We start from the raw sequence: 23,770 nt of genomic DNA, 5'->3' as shown, positions 1-23,770 counted from the left end.
TTCCTTAGTAAGGAAGGAGGTCAGGGAATGACTAGACCACAGGGCAGGCAGCCAGCTGTGGGAGGAAACACTGCCAGGTCCAAGCTGCAGTAGTGGCTATGAGCACTCTCCAGAGAGACACTGAGGCACTAGAGCCACTTCTCCAAGTATGAAATGATGGGCCAGATTTAACAAGCGGTTGCTCCACTTTCCAATTTTCTGTTTTCAGGAAAGAAAACAATGAAACAGTTTTATCAAGAAAGTCTCAAGGAAACCACACCGGCCACGGTGAATGTGCGAGCCTTGCAAAATAAATGTACACATACATGTTATTCAATCATTTCACTTACACTGCTCGCACAACTGCTTAATCCAGCACTAAAATATAACTTCTATTTGAGACGCTCTACAAGTCCCCTCAATATTGGATATCAGGATGACACAAACCCATGTGGATGCTGGAAAAACAAACGAGGAGAGATGTATTAAAGATGTTACTGAAAACTGTCTAAGTTTCCATTTCTATCTGTGGATTAATCGTCAGAGTAGACAAACACACGATTTTGTATGACTCCGGTTTAAAATTCTACAAAGAACCAGCTAAAAAGAGGACCATGTGCATGTCAGGTAAAGTAACAAACCAATGCTCATCTCCCAGGACAAACTAGCTAGCTAAATGTCCATGAATTCTTCATGTGTGTTTCGAACTGCCCCAAATTTATTATCATTGATTCACAGTTGATTTTGGTATTTAAACCTTCGTGTCATTATCACGTCTAGTGGGTACAGACAAAATCAACATGTGCATGATGGCGGAGGCACGCGTGTGGCTGGTGTAGTCGGCATGTAATGTTAATGTGCTCATAGTGTGCACTTCCATCATGGTAAAACACATCACCCTGAGCTATGTTTGCATAACACAACTGCCTAGGAAATAGCTACATACCTGCCTTGATCTACAGTAAGAGAAGGCCTGGTTTTTCTTTATGCTTATTGGTTGTAATGCTTTTGAGGGTTAGTTGTGATTGGTGAACTGAATGGAATGCGTGTAGCTTGGCATGGACTAGGCGTCAGCCCAGGCGACAGCACAGGGACATACATGCCTCTGGAATGCAAAAAAGATACAGCGTGGTTACTAAATGAACACCCTGCAACCTCTGATTCCAGCCCACTTCTTTTGGTAGAGCAAATAATGACCAGATGAAGTCAAATCCACATGGTCTCAGGGCAATTTGTATTTTTCTGTATGTAATTCGGACACTCCATTTATAATGATATGTTAGGTTATGTTACATTATGAATAGCGGTCGTACAATAACATACGAATTGGATGATGTAAGTTATCATACATCTTGGATGAGACCAGCTTGCTTGATTATGTTGGTGGTTAGGTGAACTAATGACAAAGGTTAGGATATTTTACGTAGCAGGTTAGGTGAATTGGGTTAAGTTTAGAATAAGGGTTAGGGTTAGTTTGTATTTTATTTGGGGGGGGGGGTCAAGGTGAGGAGGAGGATTATTTAAGATACTGTTTGAAGAGATAGGGTTTCAGATGTATTCGGAAGATGTGTAGAGACTGCTGTTCTGTAAGCACCATGGTCTTGTAGAGGATGCAAGCTTCGACTGGAAGCCAGTGCTGTGTTGCGGAGGAGCGTGATGACATGAGAGAACTTGGGAAGGTTGAAAACCAGGCAGGCTGTAGCGTTCGGGATAAGTGGCAGTGTAAAATGCTACAGTTGTCCCCGACACGACTTGAACATGCAACCTTTTATTGCTAGAGAGTCGCAGAAAACACCCACCCATCCTCCCTGTCAAACCTCCCTACTTTCGTTTCTGTAGGGATCATACTTCTTGGCGGTGCTCAGAAATACGTAAAATATGTTCTGTATGGCTCTGAGGCCAGGCTGGTCAAATGGGCACAACCAACTTGAACTAGCAGTTGAAGGGGTTTTAGTATAACATGATTAATATCTAAGGAAATTAATTTCCATGTGTCCTATCTGTGCTTAAAGTTGAAAAAAATTGTACGCTGGCAGTGTTATTAAAAGTCATATTGAAGTTTTAAAAAAGCTCAAACTATAATTTCTGTTTTCAGAGTGTTAATAAAACTTCTCAGGAAAACTATGAAGGAACCAGAGTTACATTTTCTCAGAACCTCCCTGCAACCTAAAAAATAAACGAACCCTGGCGACCAACTCCTTAATTGAAAAATTATTCTGATCTTTTTGCCCATTTATTGGAAAAGATCAGATCTGATTAGTCAAAAGACCAATAATTTGGCAAAAGACCAGAATTGGACTGTCTCTGTAAAGGCAGGCAATGTCATATAGAAACATTCATAGGACATAGCCGTTGAAAAAAAAAAATTGTGTTCCAGCTCTGCTGTCAAACCAAACCCAATGCTTTTTCAATGGAGGTGTTGGTCGCCCCAAGGCACAACAAGGAACAAGTATTTGCATGTTCAGTGCCATTATTTCAGTACATTATCTTTTGTGAAATGCTGTCTTTTGCTCCTCATGCTGTCTAACGCCACATATTAATTCCCCAGCTAGCGCATTTTGTTCCTTGGACATTGTAGGGAATGTATGTTTTTGGTTTGACATTGGATGTTGGAATGAAGCCATACATTTCCTGACCGGTAAAACGGAACGTTTTTTAAACGTTCAAAGAACAGAAGTGAAAATTACACCTGTTCTGGGAATGTTTATTTTTAGGTTGCAAGGAGGTTTTATTAACGCTCTGAGATTGGAAATTATAGGTTCTTTGGAGGTTTTTGAATAACTTCCTTAATACTTTAACTGAATCTTCAAATAAGACTTAATTACACTGCTAGATTATTTTGGGAAACTTTTTTCAACTCTAAGCACATATAGTACACATGGAAATTAATTTCCTTAGATATTAATCATGCAAACACATTTATTTTTTATTGTGACAAGGCATCAGTGAGATTCGAACGTATGATCTTGTGTTCTCTATCCATGGAATTAGTCTACTGCGCCACCAGGATGGAGCTACAGATGTCGGATCTTAATTTGATCACTCTTTTGTCACAGACAAAGATCCTGCACATCAGGAAATTCAAATGAGCCTTTTGATTTAGATATGTTAATTGAAAAGTTATCTTTTTCTCCATGCAGGGGCAGTCGAGTCATTCAGACCAGTGCCAACTATCAAAATCATCCTCCCTTTCTCACGGTTGTCACTAGTTACCACAGTCGCAAAATCAAAATTGGCTATTGTAAAAATTCATGAAAACAAAAATGTGCTGAATTTAGTGTTAGGCATAAGGTTAGCAGTGTGGTTAAGGTTAGGGTTAGCCTATGACTTTAAACCTATCTAAATGAACGATCTGATGGTGGCACTGCAAGGGCAAATTTGCAATGTATTCCAGGTTTAAAGTCCTCTGAAGTTTTGAATTTTCACCTCAAAATCTCCAACCCGAATTTCAACATATATTTTTATTTTCTATTTATTTTCTTAGTTTTTTGTTTCAATGGTGTAATCAGTTCGTATAGCATCTATTGTTGCTTACTAGGTCTGTGTTTATTCACATTCTGAGAATGGAATATATGTTTTTTAATGACATTCTTAGAACATTCTCTGAATGTTAAAGTTTTCTTGTGGTTTTAATGGAAGGTTTTCTTCAAGTTCTGAGAATGGAATTTAGAGCTTATTGACACTCGTGGGAATTGGCGAATTGGACTATATGGATAGGGTTAAATTGAAATATTTCTTACAGAAGAAATATGGAATGCATATGCATAACCATGGTAGAAACTACACAGAACAAAAATGTAATCTCAACATGTAAAGTGTTGGCCCATGTTTCATGAGCTGAAAAAAAAACACCAGAAATGTTCCATACGCACAAAAAGTTTGTTTTCTAGTGAGCATTTCTCCTTTGCCAAGATAATCCATCCATCTGACTGGTGTGGCATATCAAGAAGCTGATTCAACAACATGATCATTACACAGGTGCACCTTGTGCTGGGGGAAAAAAATGCCACTTTAATATGTGCAGTTTTGTAACACAACACAATGACACAGATGTCTGTGTCATTGTGTTAATGTTAATTTCTCTACCATAAGCTGCCTCCAATGTCATTTTAGAGAATGACTGGCCTCACAACTGCAGAACACGTGTAACTTCACCGGGCCAGAACATCCATATCCGGCTTCTTCACTTGTGGGATCATCTGGGGGGGGGGGGGGGGGGGGGGGGGGGGGGGGGGTCATTGTTGTTCCCTTAGAGTCTTCAACTATAAGGTGCTTTTTTGAGCTCCCATAGTTGTGCTATTGAGGAACTAGAGAAAGCACACTTGGAGTTGTTTTAACGCTTTTACACAATTACTGTTGTTTATGCGATCCACAAAACGGTCCATTATAAATTGCAATCTGGGTCAGGTGGGCATAATTTGAAAGCTTGTTCTATTGCCAACATGACTAGCGACATTTATAAAATATGATCTTATAGTGTTAGACTTTCACAAGGCAGAGAAGAGAAGCAGATCATCATTTTGGTGCGCATAAAATGGAGTCATGAGTACATTCAGATGCGTGGCTCATTCTGTTCAGGACAACCCAGGGTATAATGCCATGTCATGTTGTAACTGTACATCAAACATAGTTATCATAAACATTAACACTCTATAATACATGAGTTTTATGATATGGAAATGTGAAGTGCACATTTGAACTTATGGGTGCTTGGCTTGCTTGTATGACATCAAAGTGGTATTTATTACAATCGTTGTAATTTACAGCATTTCCCTCACTTGGACAACAAAACATTTGCAAAAGTCCAATTAGCGGAGGGATGAGGGCAACTTCTTGTCACGCGTTGTGCTCAAGTTCAGAACGGCTATCAGTCAAAACCCATATAGAGCGTGGAGACACTAAGCTCTGATGTCATGTATAGCAGTGGTTCCCAACCAGAGTACGCGGAGTACTGCCCGGAGCACCCCTGTAGTACCCCTATGTGCATTTTACCAGTAAGTCTATGGTCTCATGAGTCTTCAAGTACACACTCTGTTACAGCATTCAAATGTAGGTGCTTATCAGTGTCCAAATATGCAATTTTTACCCTCTAAATGGGTATGAGTGAAACGGCTCAGGAAGAGATCCAAATGCAGACAGTTCGAATAACGGACATTTATTATATAAACGGGGCAGGCAAAGGACAGGTCAAGGGCAGGTAGGGGTCAGTAGTCCAGGGCAGAGTCCGAAAGGTACAGAGCGGCAGGCAGGCTCAGGGTCGGCGGCTGGCAGAGGTCAGTAATCCAGGGCAGTGGCTAAAGGTACAGAGCGGCAGACAGGCTCAGGGCAGGCAGAATGATCAAAAACCCGGAAAACTAGAAATTGGGCTCAAGGAAACAGGAGTAAGAAAACCACGCTGGTAGGATTGATGAGACAAGACGAACTGGCAACAGACAAACAGAGAACACAGGTATAAATGCACAGGGAATAATGGGGAAGATGGGCGACACCTGGAGAGGGGTGGAGACAAGCACAAAGACAGGTGAAACCGATCATGGTGTGACAGACAACATTCCCAATGTCAAACCAGTTGGAGAACGTTCCTAGAACATTACCAAAATTAAATGTTTGAACTTTTAGGAAACGTTCTGTTAAAGTAAGGACAATAGGAAATACGAAAAGTTTTTTTGTCAAGCAACTATCCTGCACCATTCCCAGAAAGTTGTGGGAAGGTGGTATGTAAAATAACCATAGGACAACCATGCTCTCGCCAAGCTCTAAGAAACATATAGTTCTCAGAACTTCATGTGCTAGCTGGGTATGGTGAGCTGGAAAGAAAAGTTGTGTGTTTATTCATCGTCCATACCTTCCCTCCTCTGTTCCCACCTCCCCTCCCCATGTGTCCCAGTAAGGAGTGGAAGGCCACAGACACACTCTGTTACAGCAGTCAAGCAGCCAGCCAGGCAGGAGGCAGCTTACCCCTGGCCGCCTGGCCCTCTTGGCCTGCACTCCAAAGCCCAGCAGAAGCAGGAAACAGAGCTAAAACAGTTCCACATGGCTACTGTATTACAGCTTCCCTGGCTCTGGCACCTCACACTAACACACACACTTCCTCTCAGACACTCAAATGGGAGGAGGAGGATTAGGGGGAGGAGGGGGAAGAGGAGGAGGAAATGGGGACGCTTAGAGAAGGCAGGCTGGGTCAGTTGGCAGAACTTACAATGAGCAATTTAGGACTCCCAGTCTGTCCTAATTAGTTTAGGACTTTCTGAGGTGATCTCTTTGTTTGTTTGTTCTCAATATCCATGTTTGTTTCCTGAAATTCTCTGAAAGTATATTGAAGGCACTTTGAATGAGGAACATAGCTTTTCTTTCTTTCTTCCTTTCGTGTTCTGTGTTGTTGAATGTTAGTGGAGTAATAGATGCCTTGACAGCTTGTGGATGGTAGTTTAAGGATTACAGGTAGTATCATGCATTGATCCCTATGCAGATCACTTCTGAGTCAGGGTGAATGTTTGGATGGGCCTCTCTTGATTCCTTACCAGCTGATCTGCAACCCTCCATCTAGTTTTTTCTTTTGGGACTGAAATAATAACTGACTGAGGAAAACATCGAGAGGAAACAGCCTCCAATCCATAACCCAGATAGATATGGAGTGCACTCCACATCTTCTTGTTGGAAGGAGGTAAAAAAAAACAAGCATGTATTAGTCTATAAAGTGTTTATTTTGGTATCTATAGAAATAGATACAACACAGAGAAACAGTCAAAACACCAGCAGTCATCTGGGCTTCGTAACTGACCATGTAACAATGACCGAGTGAGTCTCTGCATGCTTTCTCAATGAGTCCACTGAGCTGTGAGAGCCCTGGCTTGCTTCCACTCTCTTTGGCTCAGTGTTGCAGAGTCCTGGGTAGAACTGAATCACTCCCATGGTCTAACCATTACAGCGTTTCCCAAACTCGGTCCTGGGGACTCCAAGAAGTGGGGTTAGTTGATTTTTGAGCTTGATGACTAGTTTTTTTTTTTTTATCGTCTGTGTGATGCTAGGGCAAAAAACGATGTGCACCTCTTTGGGATCCCCAGGGCCAAGTTTGGGAAACGCTGATCTAACCACTAATCAGAGAGAACACAGTCAGAGCCATATATACATGGAGAGTTTGGCCCAGAGAAATTAATAAAGATTAAGGTATCTATGGTTTGACCATTGTGATTCCAATCAAAAAGTGTCATGGTGCCAGATGACACAATTCTGTGAGAGCCATGTCCGTGCCTCAACAAGCTCTCACAGACTCACGTCAGAATTAGACAATCATCCATGTTTCACAAATATCAAAATTCAAAGTTGTTCAAAGGGTCAAATTTCAAAGTGAAGTTTAGGCATTAACTCTGAAATCTTTTATTTATACCCCAATTGGTAGTTACAGTCTTGTCTCATCTGTGCAACTACCGTACAGACTCGGGAGAGGCGAAGGTCGAGAGCCGTGCATCCTCCAAAACACAACCCAACCAAGCCGCACTGCTTCTTGACACAACGCTCGCTTAACCCGGAAGCCAGCCGCACCAATGTGTCAGAGGAAACACCATACACCTGGCGCCTGTGTCAGCTTGCACTGTGCCCGGCCCGCCACACGAGTCAGAATGGGACAAGGACATCCCTGCCGGCCAAACTCTCCCCTAACCCAGACGACACTGGGCCAATTGTGCACCGCCCCATGGGTATCCCGGTCGCGGCCGGCTGCGCCAGAGCCTGGACTCGAACCCAGAATCTCTAGTGACACAGCTAGCACTTAGACCATTGTGCCACTCGGGAGGCCTAACTCTGAAATCTTAAGGTTAGGCATTAACTCTGAATGGTTAAGGTAAGGGTTAAGGTCTGGGATAGGCTTAAAACACACATGCAACCTTTAGCACCAGAGACAGATGCTTACTCCCATCCGCCATCCCATCTGCTGGTATGCCAGCAGCATTACCACCCTGAATACCACTGCTGGCTTGCTTCTGAAGCTAAGCAGGGTTGGTCCTGGTCAGTCCCTGGATGGGAGACCAGATGCTGCTGGAAGTGGTATTGGAGGGCCAGTAGGAGGCACTCTTTCCTCTGGTTTAAAAAATAACCCAATGCCCTGTGTAGGGTGCAGTCTTTCAGATGGGATGTTAAACAGAAGTCCTGACTCTCTGAGGTCATTAAAGATCCCATTGCACTTATTGTAAGAGTAGGGGTGTTAAATTCCCAATCTGGCCCTCAAACCATCCTGGTCACTTAATAATCCCCAGTTTACAATTGGCTCATTCATCCCCCTCCTCTCTCCTTTAACTATTCCCCAGGTTGTTGCTGTAAATGAGAATGTGTTCTCAGTCAACTTACCTGGTAAAATAATGGATGAAATAATAATCCCTGTCCACAACACCCTAGCTAAAGGGAACCCTATTTGAAGGTAACAGCGCTTGCCCCTAGTGGCCGGTTTCCACGTCATCTCCCTACGTCCTCGGACATGGATGGATGTCTAATACTGACTTGTATCACAGGTGACCAGGCTGCATCCTTTCTAGTTAACTTTGACCAATAGCAGTTCACAGAATTGGCAACCGAACTGACAACCTGAACCGCTAGAATCAGAAATACATTTGAAACAGTCATTATGAATGGGTGAATGGATTGCTATTGCTTTATACGATTCTCTGACCATGGTTCACCTGTGATTGTGTTTGTCAGAGCACAGAGCCAGGTGCTCTGACATAGTGGTTGCTGAGGGACTATTGCCTAAAGTATTTTGCACTCGCTGAACCCTCAGCGCACAGTAACTAGAAACTCAAACCTAGCCTCCTGAGACATAAACTTGGCTGGAGAGAATAGCAGATTTTCTAGTCAGAGACGTGCAGTAGACTGCAGGATGCGTAAGAGCAGAACAGCAACAGCACTTGGATGAGTGGACTTGAGTGGATGGCAACGCTTGCACCCCCCCCCCCCCCCCCCCCCCCCTCTCTCTCTCGCTCCCTCATTTTCTTTTTTGCATGTTGATTTGGAGATGCAGAGAAGGGCACACCCATGTTCAGTTTGGGCTTGTTAGTACATACATTTGACACTTTGCACTCTCTGCATGAGGGAATGTGCCCCAGGGCAGTGGTGGATGCCTCCCTCAAGTAATTAACTCTGCCCTGACCGTAGCTGTTTAATGAACGGACGTAAAGAATACAGATGAAGATACAGAACTGCATCATTAGCTTCTTTACTGACTTTCATGGCTCAGAAATTATATGTCAGAGTTGTAGGAATGTTGTACCTCACATTTTCCTTTTTAGTCATAGCAAGTTACAATATGTTGGATTGGTACTTTGTCTCTACACACACACACACACACACACACACACACACACACACACACACACACACACACACACACACACACACACACACACACACACACACACATCAAATAAAATGTTATTGGTCACATACACGTGTTTGGCAGATATTATTGCGGGTGTAGCGAAATGTTTGTGTTTCTAGCTCCGACAGTTCAGTAATAACAAGTAACATCTAACAATTTCACAACATATACCCAATACACGACTTCGGCGATGTCATCTACAAAATAGCTTCCAATACTCTACTCAGCAAACTGGATGCAGTTTATCACAGTGCCATCCGTTTTGTTACTAAAGCACCTTATACGACCCACCACTGCGACCTGTATGCCCTAGTCGGCTGGCCCTCGCTACATGTTCGTCGTCAGACCCACTGGCTCCAGGTCATCTACAAGGCTATGCTAGGTAAAGTGCCGCCTTATCTCAGTTCACTGGTCACGATGGCTACACCCACCCGTAGCACGCGCTCCAGCAGGTGTATCTCACTGATCATCCCTAAAGCCAAACCCTCATTTGGACGCCTTTCCTTACAGTTCTCTGCTGCCTGCGACTGGAACGAATTGCAAAAATCTCTGAAGTTGGAGACTTTTATCTCCCTCAACAACTTTAAAAATCTGCTATCCGAGCAGCTAACCGATCGCTGCAGCTGTACATAGTCCATCTGTAAACTACCCACCCAATTTACCTACCTCACCCCCCATACTGCTTTTATTTATTTACTTTTCTGCTCTTTTGCACACCAGTATCTCTTCTTGCACATGATCATCTGATGATTTATCACTCCAGTGTTAATCTGCTAAATTGTAATTACTCGATTTATTGCCTAACTCATGCCTTTTGCACACATTGTATATAGATTCTCTTTTTTCTACCATGTTATTGACTTGTTTATTGTTTACTCCATGTGTAACTCTGTGTTGTTGTCTGTTCACACTGCTATGCTTTATCTTGGCCAGGTCGCAGTTGCAAATGAGAACTTGTTATCAACTAGCCTACCTGGTTAAATAAAGGTGAAATAAATAAATAAAACACACAAATCTAAGTAAAGGAATGGAATTAAGAACATATAAATATATGGACGAGAAATGTCAGAGCGGCATAGACTAAGATACAGTAGATAGTATAGAATACAGTATATACATATGAGATGGGTAATGCAAAATATGTAGAGGCGAAAGAAACGCACACCTATTTAGGCGAGGTGCTGGCTAGCAGAGTTTTTTGTATGCTATTTTAAGACATGAGAATTAACCAATGATATCAGGCCACACCCGGCCATTATCACAGACACCTGTGTGTGTCTTTTGACACTATATAAATGAGTCATACTGTAGTGTTTGTCATTATACCCTGATGAAGACAGCTTATCTGTCGAAACGTTGGATATAAATATCTTTGCATCTGAGCTCCTAGAGTGTGTGGCTCTCCTTTATTTACATTTTTAAATGCAAAATATGTAAACATTATTAAAGTGGCTTGTGTTCCATTTATTAAAGTGGCCAGTGATTTCAAGATTATGTATATAGAGCAGCAGCCTCTAAGGTGATAGTGAGGGCTATTTAACAGGCTGATGGCCTTGAGATAGAAGCTATTTTTCAGTCTATCGATCCCAGCTTTGATGCAATGTACTGACCTCGCCTTCTGGATGATAGCGGGGTGAATAGGCAGTGGCTCGGGTGGTTGTTGTCCTTGATTAACTTTTTGGCCTTCCTGTGACATCGGGTGCTGTAGGTGTCCTGGAGGGCAGGTAGTTTGCCCACGGTGATGCGTTGGGCAGACCGCACCACCCTCTGGAGAGCCCTGCAGTTGCGGGCAGTGCAGTTGCCGTTCCAGACGGTGATACAACCTGACAGGATGCTCTCAATTGTGCATCTGTAAAAGTTTGTGAGGGTTTTAGGTGCCAAGACAAATTTCTTCAGCCTCCTGATGTTGAAAAGGTGCTGTAGCGCCTTCTTCACCACACTGTCTATGTGGGTGGACCATTTCAGTTTGTCCGTGACGTGTACGCCTACTGTTGTGTCGTCTGCAAACTTGATGATTGAGTTGGAGGCGTGCGTGGCCACGCAGTCATGGGTGAACAGGGAGTACAGGAGGGAGATGAGCACGCACTCCTGTGGGGCCCCAGTGTTGAGGATCAGCGAAGTGGAGGTGTTGTTTCCCTCCTTCACCACCTGGGGGCGGCTCGTCAGGAAGTCCAGGACCCAGTTGCACAGGGCGGGGTTCAGACCCAGGGCCTCGAGTTTAACGATGAGCTTGGAGGGTACTATGGTGTTGAAAGCTAAGCTATAGTCAATGAACAGGTTGACTATAACCTTCTTACATAGGTATTCCTCTTTCCCAGATGGTATAGGGTAGTGTGCAGTGCGATGGTGATTTCATCTTCTGTGGATATATTGGGGCGGTATGCAATTTGAAGTGGGTCTAGGGTGATAGGTAAGGTAGAGGTGATACGATCCTTGACTTGTCTCTCAAAGCACTTCATGATGACAGAAGTGAGTGCTACAGGGCGATAGTCATTTAGTTCAGTTACCTTTGCCTTCTTGGCTGCAGGAACAATGGTGGCCATCTTGAAGCATGTGGGGACAGCAGACTGGGATAGGGAGAGATTTAATATGTCCGTAAACACTCCAGCCAGCTGGTCTGCGCATGCTCTGAGGACGCGGCTAGGGATACCGTCTGGGCCGGCAGCCTTGCAAGGGTTAACACGAATAAATGTCTTACTCACGTCGGCCACAGAGAAGGAGAGCCCACAGTCCTTGGTAGCGGGCTGCGTCGGTGGCACTGTGTTATCCTCAAAGTGGGCGAAGAAGGTGTTTAGCTTGTCCGGAGAAGGTGTTTAGCTTGTCCACACACACGCAGTGTACATATACTGTATACCGTTTGTGGGTGTTTCCCCCCCACAGAAAGGTCTCTTTACCTTGCCTGAAGGACCCCACTTCATTCAGCCAGTCCAGGGGTCCACTGATGGGGCTGTCAAAAGAGAGGGACCCGAGCCCCATGTGGTCTATCCCAGCGTAACCACGGCACCACAGAGATACCGACGCAGCTCTGAGGCCCGGGACACACACAGCCCCTGTGGGGTCAGAGGTGAGTAGAATATATTAGAACATAACTCAATTAAATAGACTTGAACACAATTAAATATAATATAATCGAATAGAGTTTGTTTTGTTAGATTGGTTTGGCTTTTGTAAATGTTTTGTATGAGCATGAGGAGTGCTCAAGGTCCTATTTTTCCGCTTGTCTAATACACTAGATTGTTTTACCTCATATCTCTGTGCTGCTGTCCATCCTGCAGACGCACCAGGTGATTCCCTAGTGGTGGAGAGGGAAAGAGAGGACTGGGAGAGGGAACAGCAGGAGGAAGAGAGGGAGAGAGAGGAGGAGACGGCTCAACATCGCTCCCAACGCTCCGTCAGCAGAGATAGGTGCACAGCATTGTTTCTCCTACCATTATATAGGCGGGTCGGGTGGCAGAAATGAGTTTGGCTTCTATTGACACATTTTATGCCAGTAGGAATCAAACTAGGCGACTGGTGCATCTTTTTTCCCCCTGGAATTCTTTGAAAATGAGGCATTTTTGCCCTCCTACGGCCTCCTCCACGTCTCCTGATGTACTGGCCTGTCTCCTGGTAGCTCCTGCATGCTCTGGACACTACGCTGACAGACACAGCAAACCTTTTTGCCACAGTTCGCATTGATGTGCCATCCTGGATGAACTGCACTACCTGAGCCACTTGTGTGGGTTGTAGACTCCGTCTCATGCTACCACTAGAGTGAGAGCACCGCCAGCATTCAAAAGTGACCAAAACATCAGCCAGGAAGCATAGGAACTGAGAAGTGGTCTGTGGTCACCACCTGCAGAATCACTCCTGTTTTGGGGGGTGTCTTGCTAATTGCCTATAATTTCCACCTTTTGTCTATTCCATTTGCACAACAGCATGTGAAATTTATTGTCAATCAGTGTTGCTTCCTAAGTGGACAGTTTGATTTCAGAAAAGTGTGATTGACTTGGAGTTACATTGTGTTGTTTAAGTGTTCCCTTTATTTTTTTGAGCAGTGTACTTTAGGATGATATTGTGACATGTATCAAATAATATCGAAGCCAGAGATCATATTCACCTTTAACGAGCGCATTCCAGGAGCCGAGTCCAGGTTCTACTTCGTGCCCAGAAAAAAAAATAAAGTGCGCAGGTCTCACTCCAAGAGGTTGTGTTCAGTCCCTGGACGAGATATTCAAGTCCTTTCTGCTCTCACTTCCGCATGACACCCAGAGGAAGGCGTATGACGTGTTTCTACAGTCCTAAGTGACATGCCCTTTTATAGACAAGGTCTTGAAGAGAGACCTCGCATTTGGAAATCTCAATTCCGGATAAGAAATGGGCTGTAAAAATAGTTCTGTTCCACTTAGAGAAATAATTCAAACGTTTTTAGAAACTAGAGACTGTTTTCTATCCAATAGTAGAAAATATATGCATATTGTAAGAGCAAAAATTGATTAAGAGGCCGTTTGAAAATGTGCACATATTTTCCAGTTTTTCAATACGCCCCCTGCAGCCATAAGAAGATAACTGCCTGGTATGGCAACTGCACGGCTTCCGACCGCAAGGCACAACAAGTGCCAAGTACATCACTGGGGCCAACCTTCCTGCCATCCAGGACCTCTATACCAGGCAGTGTCAGAGGAAGGCCCTAAAAATTGTCAAAGACTTCAGCCATAGTCATAGAGTGTTCTCTCTGCTACCGCACAGCAAGCAGTACCGGAGCGCCAAGTCTAGGTCCAAGAGGCTTCTTAACAGCTTCCACCACCAAGCCATAAGACCACTGAACATCTAATCAAATGGCTAACCAGACTATTTGCATTGCCCCCCTTACTCCTTTTATGCTGCATCTACTCTCTGTTATTATCTATGCATAAGTCACTTTAATAACTCTACCCATATGTATATATTACCTCAATTACCTCGACTAACCGGTGCCTCCGCACATTGACTCTGTACCAGTACCCCCTGTATTAGAGGTCGACCGATTATGATTTTTCAACGCCGATACCGATTATTGGAGGACCCAAAAAAAGCCGATGCCGATTAATCGGCCGATTTGTATTTATTTATTTGTAATAATGACAATTACAACAATACTGAATAAACACTTATTTTAACTTAATATAATACATCAATAAAATCAATTTAGCCTCAAATAAATAATGAAACATGTTCAATTTGGTTTAAATAATGCAAAAACAAAGTGTTGGAGAAGAAAGTAAAAGTGCAATATGTGCCATGTAGGAAAGCTAACGTTTAAGTTCCTTGCTCAGAACATGAGAACATGTGAAAGCTGGTGGTTCGTTTTAACATGAGTCTTCAATATTCCCAGGTAAGAGGTTTTAGGTTGTAGTTATTATAGCAATTATAGGACTATTTCTCTCTATACCATTTGTATTTCATTAACCTTTGACTATTGGATGTTCTTATAGGCACTTTAGTATTGCCAGTGTAACAGTATAGCTTCCGTCCCTCTCGTCGCTCCTACCTGGGCTCGAACCAGGAACACAACGACAACAGCCACCCTCGAAGCAGCGTTACCCATGCAGAGCAAGGGGAATAACTACTCCAAGTCTCAGAGCGAGTGACATTTGAAACGCTATTAGCGCACACACCGCTATCTAGCTAGCCATTTCACATCGGTTACACCAGCCTAATCTCGGGAGTTGATAGGCTTGAAGTCATAAACAGCTGCTGGCAAACGCACGAAAGTGCTGTTTGAATGAATGCTTACGAGCCTGCTGCTGCCTACCATCACTCAGTCAGACTGCTCTATCAAATCATAGACTTAGTTATAACATGATAACTGTTTTAGAAACTAGAGAGTGTTTTCTATCCAATAGTAATAATAATATGCATATTGTACGAGCAAGAATTGAGTACGAGGCCGTTTGAAATGGGCACCTTTTATCAGAGCTACTCAATACTGCCTCTGCAGCCAGAAGAAGTTAATATGGCCGAATCCGGAAACTATCATCTCGAAAACAAGACGTTTATTCTTTCAGTGAAATACGGAACCGTTCCGTATTTTATCTAACGGGTGGCATCCATAAGTCTAAATATTCCTGTTACATTGCACAACCTTCTATTTTATGTCATAATTACGTAAAATTCTGGCAAATTAGGCGGCCCAAACTGTTGCATATACCCTGACTCTGCGTGCAATGAACGCAAGAGAAGTGATACAATTTCACCTGGTTAATATTGCCTGCTAACCTGGATTTCTTTTAGCTAAATATGCAGGTTTAAAAATATATACTTCTGTGTATTGATTTTAAGAAAGGCATTGATGTTTATGGTTAGGTACACATTGGAGCAACGATACGCACCGTATCGATTATATGCAACGCAGGACACGCTAGATAAACTAGTAATATCATCAACCATGTGTAGTTAACTAGTAATTATGATTGATTGATTGATTGTTTTTTACAAGATAAGTTTAATGATAGCTAGCAACTTACCTTGGCTTACTGCATTTGCGTAACAGGCAGTCTCCTTGTGGAGTGCAATGTAATCAGGTGGTTAGAGCGTTGGACTAGTTAACTGTAAGGTTGCAAGATTGAATCCCCCGAGCTGACAAGGTAAAAATCTGTCGTTCTGCCCCTGAACGAAGCAGTTAACCCACCGTTCCTAGGCCGTCATTGAAAATAAGAATTTAACTGACTTGCCTAGTTAAATAAAGATTAAATAAAGGTGTAAAAAAATAATAATAACGATTTCCGATTGTTATGAAAACTTGAAATCGGCCCTAATTAATCTGCCATTCTGATTAATCGGTCGACCTCTACCCTGTATATAGACTTGCTATTGTTATTTTACTGCTGCTCTTTAATTATTTGTTACTTTTATTTATTATAATTTTAGGTATTTTTTTAGGTATTTTTTTGGTTAATGGCTTGTAAGTAAGCATTTCACTGTAAGGTCTACACCTGTTGTTAGATTTGATTTGATCATCGTCTGTAACTGAAATTGACATCTCTTTCTTTGTGTTTCTCTGTCCTGTTTGAAGGTGGGTAGAGACCATGGTGGTGGCAGACACTAAACTGATCGACTACCACGGCAGTGACAACGTTGAGTCTTACATCTTCACCATCATGAACATGGTGAGTAGGGAGGATCAACCCTTTACCTGACACTCCGTCCACACAAGACATATACACAGCAACAGTGTCATGTCATGACAGCAGTGTGTGTGTGTGTCTGTGTCAGGTGGCAGGGATATTCCATGATGCCAGTATAGGAAATGCCATCCATATCACCTTGGTCCGCCTGATCCTCCTGCAGGGCGAGGAGGTAATCAACACTTCACGTTAACCCAGACATACGATGAAGGCTCTTAATGAACTTTTTCATTGGCAAAAACAAGTTAGGAGCACCAAACAGTAGTCTATAGGAGCACCAGATAAATGTATTAGGCCTTTTGGAATCCCATCTTTTGAGCTAGCTATCCAGTCCCTTTTCTTTCTTCCAGTGCTTTCTTAAACCATACTGGGCAAGTTAACAGATTTTTAGCCAGCTAGGTTTGCTAGCCAGTTAGCAAATTAGAGCCCAGCATATGATGTCTGTTGACATATAATCCTAAACTTCTAGGATTGACATAATTCATATAAGAGGAGTGCACCTGGGCGGCAGGTAGCCTAGCGTTTAAGAGCTTTGGGCCAGTAAACCGAAAGGTCGCTGGTTCAAATCCATGAACTGACTAGAAAAAATGATGTTGATGTGCCCTTAAGCAAGGCACTTAACCCTAATTGCGCTTGTAAGCCGCTCTGGACAAGAGTGTCTGCTGAATGACTAAAATGGAAATGCACAATATCAAAACAACTCAAACATACAAGTCTTCAGCTGATGTGTCGTGTTGCCTTTTATCTGTGCCTCTATGATGATGGTGTTGTTCATGTTGTCTACTTTAGAAAGGGCTGAAGATCATCCACCATGCAGACACTTCTCTGGCCAGTTTCTGTGCCTGGCAGAAGAAACTCAACCCACTAAGTGACACACACCCTGCTCACCACGACGTGGCAGTGCTGGTCACCAGGCAAGACTGCAGCCGTACGCACATGAACACCCATATACTACACTGTACAACTGTGGATTGTGTATGACGATGCTAAGGTCCGTGTGTGTGTGTGTGTGTGTGTGTGTGTGTGTGTGTGTGTGTGTGTGTGTGTGTGTGTGTGTGTGTGTGTGTGTGTGTGTGTGTGTGTGTGTGTGTGTGTGTGAATTTCGACCACCAGGAAGGACATCTGTGCAGGGCTCAACGAGCCGTGTGAGACCCTTGGTCTGTCCCATCTGTCAGGGATGTGCCAGCCTCACCGTAGCTGCAACATCAACGAAGACTCAGGACTACCTGTAGCCTTCACCATCGCACACGAGCTGGGACACAGGTTTGTGGCTGTGTGTGTGTGTCTCACCGATTTCTACTTCGATCTAAGTCAAGACTATCTAACAATTCTTATCTAAGCCTATTGCTTCGATAGATCAAATTCTAAAGGACCATCTCTTCTTTGTTTTCCTCAGCTTTGGGATCCACCATGATGGTCAGGGGAATGACTGTGAGCTGGACGGCAGACACCCCTTCATCATGTCCAGACAACTAATGTACGACACCTCCCCACTTACCTGGTCCTCCTGCTCCAAAGACTACATCACACGCTTCCTAGAGTGAGTCTCTGTCTCCCTCCCTGTCTGCTGTCTGTCTGTCTCTCTTCCTGTCTGCTGTCTGTCTGTCTCTCTCCCTGTCTGCTGTCTGTGTGTCTGTCTCTCTCCCTGTCTGCTGTATGTGTGTCTGTCTCTCTCCCTGTCTGCTGTCTGTGTGTCTTTCTCTCTCCCTGTCTGCTGTCTGTGTGTCTTTCTCTCTCCCTGTCTGCTGTCTGTCTGTCTCTCTCCCTGTCTGCTATCTGTGTGTCTGTATCTCTCCCTGTCTGCTGTTTGTCTGTCTGTCTCTCTCCCTGTCTGCTGTCTGTGTGTCTGTCTCTCTCTATCTTTCTCTCTTCCTCTCTCTCCTTCTCTTTGTCTCACCCTCTCACTTCTGTGTAATTGTTTGATGCTAACGTGGATGAGGTGATTCTCTCTGATTCCCTAGTCGTGGTTGGGGCTTCTGTCTGGACGACCGTCCCTCAAAGAAGGGTCTGACCACCCCACTGGCCCGTCTGGGGGTCCGCTACACCACACAGCACCAGTGTCAACTACAGTACGGCCCCAATGCCACCTACTGCCACGAAATCAACGTGAGTTACACACACACATACACACCACCACCAGTTCCTAGTCTGGATGGGAACTTACTTAGCCTGGGTTTGTCTTCCTTCTAGAATGTGTGCCAGATCCTGTGGTGTTCAGTGAATGGGTCCTGTCGTTCTAAACTGGACTCCCCCATAGATGGCACTAGCTGTGGCCCTGAGAAGGTAGGTTGAGGCTGTGGGTATCTGTGTGTTTGTACGTGTGTGTGTGTGTTGCGGGGCACTGTTTCACTGGCAAGTTTGCGATGGTGTTTAGAATGTCCTCTCTTATGTGTGTATGTGTTCTCTCTGTCAGTGGTGTATCTCAGGGGAGTGTGTTATCGTAGGGAAGCTACCGGAGACAGTGAATGGGAACTGGGGACAGTGGAGTAGCTGGTCTCACTGTTCCAGGACATGTGGGGCCGGGGTGCAGTCTGCTCACAGGGAGTGTAACCACCCCAAGTAAGAACTGATCCCACATCTGCCTCCTTTCCTATCCTCGCTTATTCTCTCCTCCATCTCCTCTTCCCTCTTTTCCTTTTTCCACCTCCCCTCTTTCCATATTTGATTAAAATGTGTGGTCCTTTGTTTCCCTCAGACCAGAGTTTGGTGGGAAGTACTGTACAGGCGAGAGGAGGCGTTACCATATCTGTAACACCAAACCATGCCAAAAGGCCAAACCCACCTTCAGAGAAATGCTGTGTAGTGAATTTGACACAGTGCCCTACCAGAACGAACTCTACGAGTGGGTCCCTGTGGCCAGCCTATGTAAGAGCTAAAATCATCACACACACATACCACAGTAAACACACCGAGACACACACGTGTATATATACACAGGCCTCATCATTCTAAGAGTTGTGATTATATGTATCTAGCAGCAGGGGGCAGCATATACATGCATTTCCAATACTATTCCAAAACTGAAAAGGGAATCAAATGTTTCAATACTTCCACTGATCCAACCCCCCCCCCCCCCCCCCCCCCCCTCCCCCCGGTTCCATCCCTCATCTCTTCCGTGCCTTGCCCAGCGAGTCCGTGTGAGCTGCATTGTCGTCCTGTGGATGAGCATTTCTCTGAGAAGATGCTGGATGCTGTGACAGATGGAACTCCCTGCTTCATGAACAACAACTCCAGAAGCCTCTGTGTCAACGGAGTGTGCAAGGTAGTGTGGCTGGGTAAGAGAGTGAGACAGAGGGAAGGGGGGAAGGGGGAGGGTGGAAGAAAGCAGGTATTATGCTGCGTTCATAACCATGTGGTAATGTGGTAATTACCAGTTGTGAAGTCGTAAATACAAGTTGGATGCATTCACATTCTTTGAACACGTTGAGAAGTGCCGATTGGCTAATGGCAAACACGCCTCTTCAACCATAAACTAGAAGTACAGCTATCATGCTTGTAAACAAATGATAGTGTTTTAAACCATATTAATAGTATGCTTTTTATAAATAATGTTTTGTTGTTGCATTTAACTGCTGAGGTCATTTCCTTAGTAGGTGACGTCAGAGGTCAGCGTGTGGGAGAAGTCGGCGCTCAGGGATGATAGATGAGTTTTCTACTAGTATTTACGATTTGGAGGGATTTTTTCCCCAGTCGTATGCTCATATTGACCAATTTACGAGATGTTATGACCGCAGCATAAGTCCTGTCTCTGCAAGAAGAGAGCATGGGGCCTGAGATAGATTTAAGATAGGGTCTATGCCTGTTGGAGTTGAGAGGGAATCTGTTCGTTGTTTTCCTTCCGTCTGTGTATCTCTGTGTGTACCTGATCTGATTACCTTGAATCTTTACCTTATCCGTGTGTGTGTGTGTCTGTGTCTGTGTCTGTGTCTGTGTCTGTGTGTGTGTGTGTGTGTGTGTGTGTGTGTGTGTGTGTGTGTGTGTGTGTGTGTGTGTGTGTGTGTGTGTGTGTGTGTGTGTGTGTGTGTGTGTGTGTGCATAATTCTTGACCTGTGTGTGTAGGAGGTGGGCTGTGACTATGGTATAGACTCTAACGCTGTAGAGGATCGTTGTGGAGTGTGTCTGGGCGATGGTTCCTCCTGTGAGACTGTCCAGATGACCTTTGATGGGGGGGATGGCTTCGGTGAGTCTCCTATCTCCTTCCTAAATATCTCCCTGATGTCTCATCTCTCCTCCCATACCCCCAAAACATCTCCCACAACGTCTTCACGCACTGGTTACAGGATTGTCATTGGGTTGTTGCCATGTGGTTGTCATGGCAGCGCTCTGTATGGGAGTATACAGCTGTTTATTCTGCTGTTTTTGGCAGCTACCCTCCATCTGTGTGTGTGTGTGTGTGTGTGTGTGTGTGTGTGTGTGTGTGTGTGTGTGTGTGTGTGTGTGTGTGTGTGTGTGTGTGTGTGTGTGTGTGTGTGTATACAGTTATTTGTCTTGCTGTCTTTGGCATATTTGTCTGTCTGACTCCAGTACATCTGCATTTTTGAGAGAATGACTCACTAGTGACCTCCGTGACCTCACAGCCAGAGAGGACGATAGATTGATAGGTTCTCTTCAGAGCAGGACATTAAAGGCAGTAACTGCTCATATGGTCAAAACATTAGTTGTTGTCATTTTCGCTACATAAAATACATGCTTAATCATTTGGACTAGTATCCTGCCTGTATTGTGTTTTGGAGAAAATGGGGGTCATATTAGCAGTAGTTACTGTGAAAACCAAGGTAAATGGAGCATTTACTGCCTTTTACCTTGGTATCATATCATTCTTTTTGGAAAGTGATACAATTGAACCTGTATGACACTAACTAGCTAGTGAACATAGACTAATAATGCTACCTGCTCCCATGAGAGGAGATCCGCAATTAATACCAATTTCAATCTATTAGCCCTATAATGAATTATATTCTGAGATTTAGCTAGAACTAGCACGGCCCTACCAAAATGTCAAAACCTACCTAGCTAGCATTAGCACAAATCAATAGATTTGTGCTACCTGCTCCCATATGAGGCGATCAGCAGTTTATACTATCTTCAATCTATTATCCTTATAATTAATATAATCCCTATCATTTTATTATGACATTCCATGGGGTTATTTGAATAACGTTACACCACACACACGATCTCACGTCAGTTGGACGTTGTAACGGCATTCCTCCTCCTATTCATCTTCGGAAGAGGAGGAGTATTGAGGGAACCAAGGCACAGCGTAGTGAAAAGACATATTTATTTAACGAAAACACGAACTTGATAAACTAACAAAAAAACAACAAACGGTGTTTGTTGACCTAGACGTCGTACTTACATAAAACAAGAAAACGCACGAATAGGAACATAGGCTACACAAACCGAACAAACCGTAAACAGTCCCGCGTGGTGTAAGACACAGACACGGAAGACAATCACCCACAACGAACACTGTGACAACGCCTACCTAAATATGACTCTTAATTAGAGGAACGCCAAACACCTGCCTCTAATTAAGAGCCATACCAGGCAACCCAAAAACCAACACAGAAACAGAAAACATAGAATGCCCACCCAACCTCACGTCCTGACCAACTAACACACATAAACTAACAGAAATAGGTCAGGAACGTGACATAACCCCCCCCATAAGGTGCGAACACCGGGCGCACCAGCACAAAGTCTAGGGGAGGGTCTGGGTGGGCATCTGACCACGGTGGTGGCTCAGGCTCCGGGCGAGGTCCCCACCCCACCATAATCAATCCTAGCCTCCATCTACCCCTAAAAATGTCCACCCATATCTTACCTCCACAAAATCCTCTTAGTAACATCCATGACAGGGACAGCACCGGGACAGAGGGATAAATCAAGACAGAGGGATAGCACCAGACAGAAGGATAGATCAGAATATAGAGGTAGATCAAGATAGAGAGGGAGATCATGATGGAGGGGCAACTCCGGACTGAAAGGCAGCTCCGGACAGAGAGACAGCTCTGGACTGAGGGGCAGTTCTGGGTATATAGCCGTTTCTGGCTGAAGGGCAGCTCATGGCTGACTGACGAATCTGGACGCTCATGGCAGGCTGACGGCTCTCGACGCTCATGGCTGGCTGACGGCTCTCGGCGCTCATGGCTGGCTGACGGCTCTCGGCGCTCATGGCTGGCTGACGGCTCTCGACGCTCATGGCTGGCTGACGGCTCTCGACGCTCATGGCTGGCTGACGGCTCTCGACGCTCATGGCTGGCTGACGGCTCTCGACGCTCATGGCTGGCTGACGGCTCTCGACGCTCATGGCTGGCTGACGGCTCTCGACGCTCATGGCAGGCTGACGGCTCTCGACGCTCATGGCAGGCTGACGGCTCTGGACGCTCATGGCTCGCTGGCGGCTCTGGCTGCTCATGGCTCGCTGGCGGCTCTGGCAGATCCTGTCTGGCTGGCGGCTCTGGCAGATCCTGTCTGGTTGGCGGCTCTGGCAGATCCTGTCTGACGGACGGCTCTGGCAGATCCTGTCTGACGGACGGCTCTGGCAGATCTTGTCTGGTTGGCGGCTCTGGCAGATCCTGTCTGGCGGGCGGCTCTAGCGGCTCCTGTCTGGCGGGCGGCTCTAGCGGCTCCTGTCTGGCTGACGGCTCTGTAGGCTCATGGCAGACGGGCGGCTTTGCAGGCTCATTGCAGACGGATGGCTCAGACGGCGCTGGGGAGACGGATGGCTCAGATGGCGCTGGGGAGACGGATGGCTCAGATGGCGCTGGGGAGACAGATGGCTCAGATGGCGCTGGGGAGACGGATGGCTCTGGCCGGATAAGGTGCACTGTAGACCTGGTGCGTGGTGCCGGAACTGGAGGCACCGGGCTAAGGACACGCACCTTCATACTAGTGCGGGGAGCAGGGACAGGGCACACTGGACTCTCAAAGCCCACTCTATACCTGGTGCGTGGTACCGGCACTGGTGACACCGGGCTGAGGACAAGCACATCAGGATTAGTAGGGGGAGAAGAAACAGTGTGTACAGGGCTCTGGAGACGCACAGGAGGCTTAGTGCGTGGTGCCGGAACTGGAGGCACCGAACTGGATACACGCACTACAGGGAGCGTGCGTGGAGGAAGAACAGGGCTCAGGAGACGCACTGGTAGCCTAGTGCGTAGTGTAGGCACTGTAGGTACTAGGCTGGGGCGGGGAGGTGGCGCCGGAAATACCGGACCGTGGAGGCGTACTGGCTCTCTAGAGCATTGAGCCTGCCCAACCTTACCTGGTTGAA

The 23,770-nt window shown here is 45.1% G+C and overlaps 1 protein-coding gene across 1 annotated transcript in view; it reads left to right on the top strand.

Annotated features, from left to right (window-relative positions):
• LOC129853803 (A disintegrin and metalloproteinase with thrombospondin motifs 12-like) overlaps positions 1–23,770 on the top strand; it is a 48,414-nt gene that overhangs the window by 12,857 nt on the left and 11,787 nt on the right. The window contains exons 3-15 of the mRNA XM_055920217.1: positions 12,227–12,410; positions 12,622–12,751; positions 16,380–16,473; positions 16,580–16,663; positions 17,281–17,405; positions 17,605–17,754; positions 17,888–18,031; positions 18,453–18,597; positions 18,682–18,774; positions 18,905–19,050; positions 19,187–19,356; positions 19,620–19,753; positions 20,551–20,671. Coding sequence (XP_055776192.1) covers positions 12,227–12,410; positions 12,622–12,751; positions 16,380–16,473; positions 16,580–16,663; positions 17,281–17,405; positions 17,605–17,754; positions 17,888–18,031; positions 18,453–18,597; positions 18,682–18,774; positions 18,905–19,050; positions 19,187–19,356; positions 19,620–19,753; positions 20,551–20,671 — 1,720 coding nt within the window. The remainder of the gene's footprint in view (positions 1–12,226; positions 12,411–12,621; positions 12,752–16,379; positions 16,474–16,579; positions 16,664–17,280; positions 17,406–17,604; positions 17,755–17,887; positions 18,032–18,452; positions 18,598–18,681; positions 18,775–18,904; positions 19,051–19,186; positions 19,357–19,619; positions 19,754–20,550; positions 20,672–23,770) is intronic.

This window comes from Salvelinus fontinalis, chromosome 4 (genome assembly GCF_029448725.1).
Source record: "Salvelinus fontinalis isolate EN_2023a chromosome 4, ASM2944872v1, whole genome shotgun sequence".
NCBI lineage: Eukaryota > Metazoa > Chordata > Actinopteri > Salmoniformes > Salmonidae > Salvelinus > Salvelinus fontinalis.
Note: the sequence above shows the minus strand (reverse complement) of the source record. Positions and strands in the feature narration are given on the sequence as shown.